Source organism: Tupaia chinensis, unplaced genomic scaffold (assembly GCF_000334495.1).
Source record: "Tupaia chinensis unplaced genomic scaffold, TupChi_1.0 Scaffold000024_1, whole genome shotgun sequence".
In the NCBI taxonomy this organism is placed as follows: domain Eukaryota; kingdom Metazoa; phylum Chordata; class Mammalia; order Scandentia; family Tupaiidae; genus Tupaia; species Tupaia belangeri.
This window is the reverse complement of record NW_006159454.1, coordinates 710,137-719,241: the sequence shown is the minus strand read 5'-3', so window position 1 is coordinate 719,241 and position 9,105 is coordinate 710,137. Positions and strand designations below refer to the sequence as shown.

At 62.9% G+C, this 9,105-nt stretch overlaps 1 protein-coding gene across 1 annotated transcript in view; it reads right to left on the bottom strand.

The window, feature by feature from the left end:
* Nucleotides 1–785: 785 nt before the first annotated feature.
* The window catches only part of PPIL2 (peptidylprolyl isomerase like 2), a gene marked incomplete at its 5' end in the record, with an annotated part of 39,497 nt that continues 31,177 nt past the window's right edge, over nt 786–9,105 (bottom strand). The window contains 10 exon segments of the mRNA XM_014586751.2: nt 786–1,627; nt 2,898–3,018; nt 3,262–3,398; nt 3,484–3,546; nt 3,632–3,704; nt 4,127–4,183; nt 7,589–7,706; nt 8,196–8,229; nt 8,525–8,543; nt 8,599–8,669. Coding sequence (XP_014442237.2) covers nt 2,922–3,018; nt 3,262–3,398; nt 3,484–3,546; nt 3,632–3,704; nt 4,127–4,183; nt 7,589–7,706; nt 8,196–8,229; nt 8,525–8,543; nt 8,599–8,669 — 669 coding nt within the window.

Genomic DNA, 9,105 nt, shown 5'->3' with positions numbered 1-9,105 from the left:
TGAGGACAGTGCGACAGTGCCCCGCCCCGACTCCGTCTCCTGAACCACACCCCACGGCCAGTGCGGACCCTGTGTTGCCGCCAGCATGCACCCCGGGGCCCAACTCTGGGTGCTGTGTCTGCCCCAAATGTGAGGCCCTGGGATGTGGGAAATGCCATTGCCCTGGGTCCCGCGGCCTGGCAGGGTCACTGCAGCAGCAGCTCAGCTGGAGCGACGGTGGCAGGTTCCTTTCTGGACACCTGCAGCTGGAGGCGGGAGGGGGCTGCCGCCTGTGCCTCTCCCCGAGCCGGCTTCCCCGGCAGAGCTGGACCGCCCTGGGCCTCCCGGCTGCTGTGCAGGCCTATGGCTCGCCAGGGTGCAGACTGCTCCAGGCAGAAGTGCCCTGCCACCCGGAGATGCCCCGAGTTGGCACAGGACGCAGCCACCCCGGTGGCCTCAGCCCGTCCGGAGCCCGGGGAGCAGAGAGCCCTCCTGGGTGAGGGTGGAGGCGTGCTCGCAGGCTGGCTGAATGGAGTTCCCACGGGGACGGGACCTGGGGGTGCCTGCTGTCCCCACCCCCAGGGGCCTGTAGAGGGCGCCAGTCTGTAAGAGGTTCCACTTCAACTGAGAAGAACCTCCCCGAGTCTCGGATCTCTGTATATATCAGTGCTCTATTTAAAGCTGTGTGTTCTGGGCCCGTCACGGCCCCTTCCGTTTGAGCACTTTGGTTTTGGCATTGTCTTTTGTGACGGCGTTGACTGAACATTTTTTTACTAGTACTCTTAGGACTTATTTCTTTTTTTTTCTTTTTTTTTTTTTTTGTAATTGCTACCAACAAAACTTTTCTCACGTTTTTGTTGGTGATTTTCTGTGAACCATAAGCTCCTTCTTAAACCAAATGAACTGACCGTGAGCTGGCTTCAGGGAAGTGATAGTCACGAGACCATAACCAGATGAGCTGGAATGTTCCACCCTCTTCAATTCCTCAACAATAAATACCCTGTGACTTTTATTTAAATTATTTAAGGTATTTTTTCCTTGAAAACACCGGGCGGTGATGCCAGAATTAGACATGCATTTAACTGGGATGGTGGACTGGTTTTCAGCACAGAATGCTGGTTTTAGAAATGTGGTTTTGCTGTTTTTAGATGTAGCTCTGTACAGACATAATATTTTTATACCTTAAAGCTTATTCTTGGTGGCATCTGTCAGATAAGAGGAAGGGTCAAAAACGAGAATTTTTCCAAAGTCCTTTACTGTGCCTGATGACGTCGGGTTATAAATGCACGTGGTCCGACACCTAGAAAACTGGAAGCTCTGGACTGTCCTTTGTCAGGGGCCCTTCTGCCGCGGGGGGCGTGGTGAGGATGCAGGCTGTCCCCTGCGGCAGGAAAGAGCTGGGTGAGCCTGGACAGACGGCGGGGCCCGGGGACGGCCAGGCCCCAGCCCTTCTTGGCCCTGCGTGTGCGGTTCAGGAATAAAGCGTCCTTGTCACCCGCCTCCGCTGAGACTGGCTGCTGTCGCCGAGGCCGTGCTCGAGGTGGAAGGACACGCGCGGCAGGAATCCGGGCGCCAGGGGCCATTCGGGGTCGGGGAGCTCCTGCGAGGGCGGCCGTGGTGCTGCCTCTGCTCGTCCCATGGTCGGGGGCTTTTGTGTGTGGACAGAGGAGGAGGGATGCTGGAGCCAGCGTGCCGGAGCAAGGATGGCATCACAATCCCTCCCAGGCCGTCCTCACTGTCTCGCTCCCCACCGGGGCCTTGGACTCCACCTGCCCCGGGCGCTGCAGAGTGCTGGCCGGGCCCGCGACTGAGCGCGGCGGGCAGTGCGCAGGACCCTCCCAGCGGGCAAGGGCTGGCCTCTGGGTGTGAGTCACCAGGCCATCTAGGGGACAGGGAGGCTGGAGGGAGGAGCCTGGCAGAGGCATGGAAGAGGAGGCTGCAAGTCCACTGGCCCTGGGCTTGCTGCTGGGGTCAGGCAGCCCCAGGGCCGGCCCCAGATCCAGACGCAGTAGGCAGCCGTCGCCCCACAGTCACAGCTGTGGGCCCGCCAAGGGAGGCCGGTGAGGCTGCCCACTCCCAGGGACAGGAGAGCCACGGCACATTCTGGAAGGACCGTCCACACTTGCGCGGTCTGGGTGAGGGTAAGCCCAGGTCTGAGGAGGTGGAAGGGGGTGGTGGCCCGGGAGGACAGGGATGGGCATGGCAGCCTTGGGGACCAGAGAGCAAACGGGTGGCAGGGTGCCTCCCCAGCGTGGGTGGAGGGGCAGAAACTGTCCCCACACTTCGGAAGTAGGAGCCGAGGAACAGCCGAACGGCAGCGGGCCGGGCTGGGGGGCAGCCGGCAGCACATCCTAGCGGAGTAGGGGTCTCTGGGCAGGGGACGCTGACACGCTGGCCTGGGAATGACAGGAGCCAGCACCCGAGGAGCCGCATCAGCAGATGGCCCCGGCGCCCGAGCCACCTCTGCTGCCGGGGACCGTCCCCCGTCCTCACTCACAGCAGGTGTGGAGCTGCCCTGGACCCCGGCAGGCCTGGGTGGAGCCCGACCCCACAGGCCTCTCCAGTCTCTGCAAGCCCAAGCAGGGGCCGCAGGAAGGGAACAGCAAGGCCTGGCAGGGTCTGTGGGGCCGCCCGGGGGCACCTCGCAGGGTCAGGTCGGGGCTGGGACTGGCCTCACACGGTCCCAGGTAGGGGCGCGGGCCATCCCTGTCCCTGAGAAGATGCCACAGGCTGGGGTGAGAGCCCGCCCTCTACACGGAGGCCCGGCCGTGGGAACGGGCACCTTGGCACCAGGTGAGGGAGGGGAGAGGACCCAGGCGACAGGTGGGAGTGTGGCCAGGTCACAGCCCGAGGGCAGGTGGACGAGGGAGGCAGCTCGGGTGGGCACAGACCCCAGCCCTGCGTCCCCACACCCTTACCAGGGTGCGGAGCGACAGCGGCTGCTACCAGGAGCTGAAGTCCCCAAAGCCGCGGCTGGGCTTCTTCTTGGCCGTAGGGATGGTGGCGCTGGTCGAGGGCTCCTCCTCTGCCCCTCGTTTCCTGGGGAGAGAAGAACCAGCCTCCAGCCACATGCAGGCCCCAGCCCGCCCAGAGCAGGCGACCTCCCCACCCCGAGCAGGCGACCTCCCCACCCCTGCACGCAGCCTGCCACGCAGCCCCAACCCCCACCCACCGCCCGAGCCCCGAGGGCTGCTCCAGACAAACCGCCTGGGCCTGGCCCTCGGCTGTCGGGAGCCCTGGGGGCACCACGGAGGCCCACACGAGCACTGCCCGCCGACTCACGTGGCTGCCGGGTTGATGTACTTGCCCACCCCCTGGCGGTAGGTCTGCGGGCCCTGGCTCCCTGGTGCCGGCTGGCTGCTCTTCGCTTTGGCCTCTGGGGCCGCCTCGACCTGCGTCTTCTTGCGCTCCTCTGCGATCTGGGGGGTCAGGTGTGAGCGGATTGGGGCTCAGGGCGGGGAGGAGGGGGGCCAGGGCCCTCCCAGTGGGCAGGTGCCCCCTCACCTGGGCGTCGGCCTCCTCGTAGGGGTCCACGAACACTGTGGTGGCGTCGATGCGGATCTCCTCCTGACAGCACAGAGAGGCTGAGGCCAGGCGGGCGGGAGGCCAGCGGGTGCCGCCGCCCCTACCTGGCACCCGACAGGGCACCTACCTTGGGGCGGTCGGTTTTGGGATCGCTCTCCACGTTCTCCATGGCTGTCAGCGTGTCAAAGCCCCCGACGACCCTGCATGGAGGTAGAGGAGGGGGCTCAGGAGGGCCAGACCTGGGAAGTCCACCTGGCACAGGTGAGGGAGGGAAGAGGGGGCGGGAGTACCCGTGCCCAGGGCAGGCCCAAGGGCAGAGCCCCCAGGCAAGCCATCCAGGAAGGGGCTGGGCCCACGGAGCTGGGGGGGTCGGCTGGCAGCCCCAGGGGACAGAACCAGCCCTGGGTTCTGTGGCCTGTGCGGTACCACCACAGAGGGGCAGGGTGGCCCACGAGGCTACAAACATGCCTGGGGCCTTATGGGGAGTGTGCCAACCCCTAGAGGAGGGGACAGTGACAGGCGGGTGGCAGGATGGGCACCAAGGGGTGGGGGCAGGAAGTCAGACATGCCAGAGTCCCCCAGTGTGGCCCGCCCCCAGCAGTGTCCCCTGGCGATGTCTCACCGTCCAAAGATGGTGTGCTTCTTGTCCAGGTAGGCGCAGGAGCGGAAGGTGATGAAGCTGGGGACAGAGCGGGGTCAGGGAGCGTGCCGGCTGCCCGCCCTGCCCGCCGGGCCACCCCAGGGCCACCCTCATCCCCGTGTGTGCGGCGCGCCTACAGGCCGCCGGTCCAGGACAGGCTGCGAGCCAAGGCCCCAGGTGACCACGGACCTCCAGGCCCTGGAGAGGGCCCAGGGCAGCCCTGTGCGGGAAGGGCGGGGAGCTCCCTCACGTCCTCCTGTGGGTGGCCCCTGGGCTCCGAGCCTGCAGGGACATGAGGTCCCTAGCACTGGCTCCAGGGGTGGGGCCCAGCCTGCCTGGCCCATCAGCAGCCTCACCAGGACAGGGGGATCCCAGACAGAGGCCACACAGGAAGGGGGTAAGGGGTCAAGAACCATGGGCAGCGCGAACCCACAGACCATGGACGCGATCGCATTTGGCTGGTAGAAACAGGTGGGATCAGAACACCCAGCCTGCTGGTGCGGGGGTTAAGGCGCTGGACTCCCACATGGCCACCTCCAGTTCGAGTTCCAGACCTGGCAGCTTGCTTTCCCACTTTCCCTCCCTCTCTAGTCAAATTAAATAACAGTGATAAAATTTAATTCCTTTAAATAAAGTTTCTATAAAACACCCGGCCATAGTGCTGGCAGGTGGCGTAGTGGTTCAAGGTGCTGGACTCCCACATTGCCGACCACAGTTCGAGTCCTGGACCTGGCGGCTTGCTCTCTCACTTTCCTTCTCTCTTGCTCTCTCGCTCTGTCCCTCTCTGGTGGGACGGCGGGGAGAACGGGGAAGCTGTCCCCCGTCGCGTCCGAGTCCGGGAGAGGAAAGCCGAGAACCGTGAGCACCTTTGGCTCCTCGAGCGCCTGCTGACTTGGGAGCAGACACACACGCTGGCCTCCCGCCCCGAGGATGAGAAGACGCGGCCACGGAGACATGAAAGGGGTCCCCAGAAAACACAGAGCAGGACACGGAGTAGGACGCAGCGAAGTCGAGCAGGCTAAGCTCCCCTCGGCCCAGCACGGGGCCTGCAGCAGGGCTCGTTCTAGACCTTTCTGGGGAGATGTGCCCCCATAACGAGCCAGGTGCGGCCGGACCCAGCCTGAGCACGAGGGGCAGCCGCATCACTGTCCCCTCGCCCTCGCAGCTTGAGGGCCGTCTCACACGGTGTCGTGCTCAGTGGCGTTCTGGCTGTGGCCACCGCAGAAGGCCAGGTGTGGGGGTCTCCACTTCTGACGTCACACCAGCACTCAGAAAGTTCAGATCTTGCAGAATTTAAAATGACATTCCCAGGTTAGGGATGTCAACCTGTACACACTTAAGAATATGGGGATGGGGTGGGGCCGCAGGTGGCGTGGTTACGTCACTGGACTCCCATGTCATCGACCACGGTTTGAGTCCAGGACTTAAAACTCAACGCCGGGCGCCTGTGCGTGTGTGCACAAGATCCCGGGAGAAGAATGGAGGTGAAGGGACGATTTCTCCCTTTCTGTCTCTCTTATCTCTGTCTCTCTGGCAAGCACACACGCCCAATAGTAAATGTCTCTTAAAAAAAAAAAATGATCAGGGTGGAGGAAAACAAGCCAGGTGTGCACCATCAGACAGAGCTGCCGGGTGGTGGGGGTTAAGGCAGCTGCAGCCCACCTGGCCAAGTGCATGGTTCAAGCCCCAGACTTGGCAGCTTGAAAAACATGCCCGGGGCCAGCAGGCGGAGCAGTGGTCACATGGCGTGGCTCACAGGGCTGGCTCCAGGTGCCTGTGCGGCCATGCTGGAAATCCTGGGAGGACTGGAGGGGAAGGGACTGTGGCAGGCCAGCCCCTCTGCGGGGTGATTTCTCACTTTCCCTCTCTCTGTCTCTGTCTCTCTTTGGCGAGCACACACACCCTAGAACAAAACTAAACAACAACAAAGACAGCCCTAAAATTTAAGAGCCTCAAACGAGGGACCAGCAGTTGGTGTAATGGCTATGTCGCTGGGCTCCCACATAGTCGACACGGTTTGCGTCCCAGATGTCCCTCTCTGATCAAATTTAACATAAATAAATAAATAAATAAAGTTAAATAAAATAATTCTTTTAAAAAAAGTAGTAGTTAGTATGAAATAAAGAATTGCTTTAAAAAAATCATTTTTAAAAAATATTTTTGCCATAGGGTATGTGTACTCACTGAAGAGAGACAATGAGAAGGTGAGAGATCACTTCCCAGGGGACGACCACGCTGCAGTCCCTTCTCTCCCGTTCTCTTCCTGGGGTTTTGAGAACACATGCACACATGTGCAAGCCACCAGGTTTTCAAGCCACCAGGTCCAGGACTTGAGCCGTGGTCAGTTGTGTGGGAGTCCAGCACCTTAACCACCACGCCATCTACTGGCCCCACCTTTTTGTAAAGAAATGTTTGCCGTAGGGCACGTGTGCTTGCCCGAAAGGAAGACAGAAAGTGAGAAATCACCCCCCAGGGGGATGGTCACGCTGCAATCCCTTCTCCTCCGTTCTCCTCTCGGGATCTTGGGCACGCACGCACACGTGCCCGGCATGAGTTTAAGCCACCAGGTCCGGGACTTGACCCACAATTGACTACATGGGGGTCCGGCGATGTAACCACTGTGCCATCGGTGGTCCCCCCGTGTGTTTTACAGGCTGCTATGGCCGGCCAGGTGGGCTTCCCCCCGGTGGACAGGGCCACGGGTACATTCTGAGAGTCTTACATTTGGGCAGGCCGGGGACCCACATGGAGAAAACCACTACATCTCATCAGGAGAGAGACGACCCATGAGATCTCTTCGGGAGGTTCACAGAGAACGTCTGTTATGAAATTACCGGGCACTTCAAACTATTCTGCACCAAAATAAATGCATGCTTGGATTCCATTTTCCGTGAGCTTTCCAAAGCCCCTGTGCCCTGAGGGACAGCCGGGGCGCGTCCTTGAATGACGCATGTGTGGGACAGTCACACCCGCTCTCCCCACACAGGCCCTCCTGGCAGTGCGAACCATCACGCCCCGCGGGCCCTTCTGCTCCCTCCCACCGGCACACACTTGCCATGGGCGCTAGGCCGCAGTCTCCCTGGAGCCACCTGTGCCCCACCAGGCAAGTGGGCCTGTCAGCCCAGCCCTGCCCTGTCCAAAATGCCCCCGACCAGCTGGCTGGCCTAGTGCACTAAGCTCCCCACGGACCTCCTGGCCACACACTCACAGATGCACACGCACGTGCGTGCGCCTGGTCCTGCCAGCACGGCCCCTTCCTGGCCTCCGGGCAGTAGTCGCCACACGCAGGTGGACCTCCACCTCGCTCAGGGCTCCCCGGGAATGCAGGTGCGCATGCTCAGCCAGGGCGCTACACGCCAACTGGGTCTGATTCGGGATTGGCCCCACCCTGGGTGGAGGCAGAGCGGGCCCTCCCCAGCCGCCCGCAGCAGCCCAAGGACTCACAACTGGGACTTGTTGCTGTTGGGCCCTGAGTTGGCCATGCTGAGGATGCCCCGGCCCGTGTGCGAGAGGTTGGGCCGGAATTCATCTCGGAACGGCTTTCCCCAGAACGACTCCCCGCCTGCAACAGGAAGGTGTGTGGGCAGCAAGCACTGGCCAGGACCTCCTAGCGGGCAGCCCTTGGCCCTTGGCGCCGACTCCCTTGGGACCTTGCCCAGCACCCCCAGGCCTGAGCCCTTGCACCTCATTCAGGCAGACTGCGCCTCACTCCCCCACCCCCACCTATGTGAGCCCTGCCCCAGGACGGGATGAGGGGTCCAGATCACTGGTCACTGTCACTCCCACTGGGCAGGGGTGAGGGTGTGGGTGTGGGTTGAGGCCTAGCTGTTGGCAGGCCCAGGGTGTAGTGGGAGGGTGGGAGGCCCTGGGTCTCTGAGGCAAGTCCCACCTCCCCCATGCAGCCCTCCAGCTCCTCTGTCTGATGGTGAGGTGGGGCCAGGCCCAGGGAGGGTGCACACGCTCCCCACACACCAGACCAGTCTGTGACCTGGCTGTGGCCCTGCCCACCCTGCCCCGTGGACCAGCCCGAGAGGCCCTGTCCCACACCTACCCGTGCCTGTGCCAGTGGGGTCTCCGCCCTGGATCTGTGAGAACAGAAGCCAGTGAGCGAGGCCCCAGCCCACGCTGCCCAGCGCCCACCTGTCTGAACACCAGCCCCACTCCCTGGGCCCGCAAGGGGCTCTGAGCTCTGGTGGGGACAAGGCCCCTCCTGGCCAGCTCTGCAGGAAGCCAGGTCTGCCAGGTTGGGACCGGGTTGGCCTGGTTGGCCTGCGGGGCTCCTTGACAGGATCCGCCCACAAGGAATCGCCCGTCTGCGGAGGTCTGGGCGGGGGCGGGGCCTGGGCGGGGCAGGCGTGGCAGGACGCGAGTGCCACTCACCACGAAGTTCCTGATGGACCTGTGGAACACGGTGCCGTCGTAGTATGCCACGCAGCACGAAGTTCCTGATGGACCTGTGGAACACGGTGCCGTCGTAGTACCCCTTCTTGCAAAGCTTGATGAAGTTTTCGCAGGTCTTCGGCGTCTGCAAAACAGCCGTCCTTCCGTGAGCCCCGGGACACCGCGGGGCCTAACCTCCGGCAGAGGCGGCCGGAGCCGGCCGCAGAACCCAAGGCCTCGGTCAGGGCTGGCCTGGCAGGATGAGGAAGGACCCGGACCTGGGCGACAGGACCCCCACAGCTAACGGACCTGCGGGCAGGCATGGGGCCCCCGCTCCCCCAGGGACCCCCGAGCTGTCCGCGCGGCCAGGAGCCACCCACCAGGTCACAGTGTAGCTCCAGGTTGAGGTCGCCCCTGCTGGTGTGCAGCCGCACGTAACCCTTCTTCCTCACGTACTGGTAGCGCAGCACGTCCTCTTCGATGACGGCTGCGAACAGGCCAGGCTGCTCACCCGCCCGGACTGGGCCCACCGCCGCACGCGCAGGCTCAGCGCCAGACCAGACCCGCCGGGGCCAGGGCCG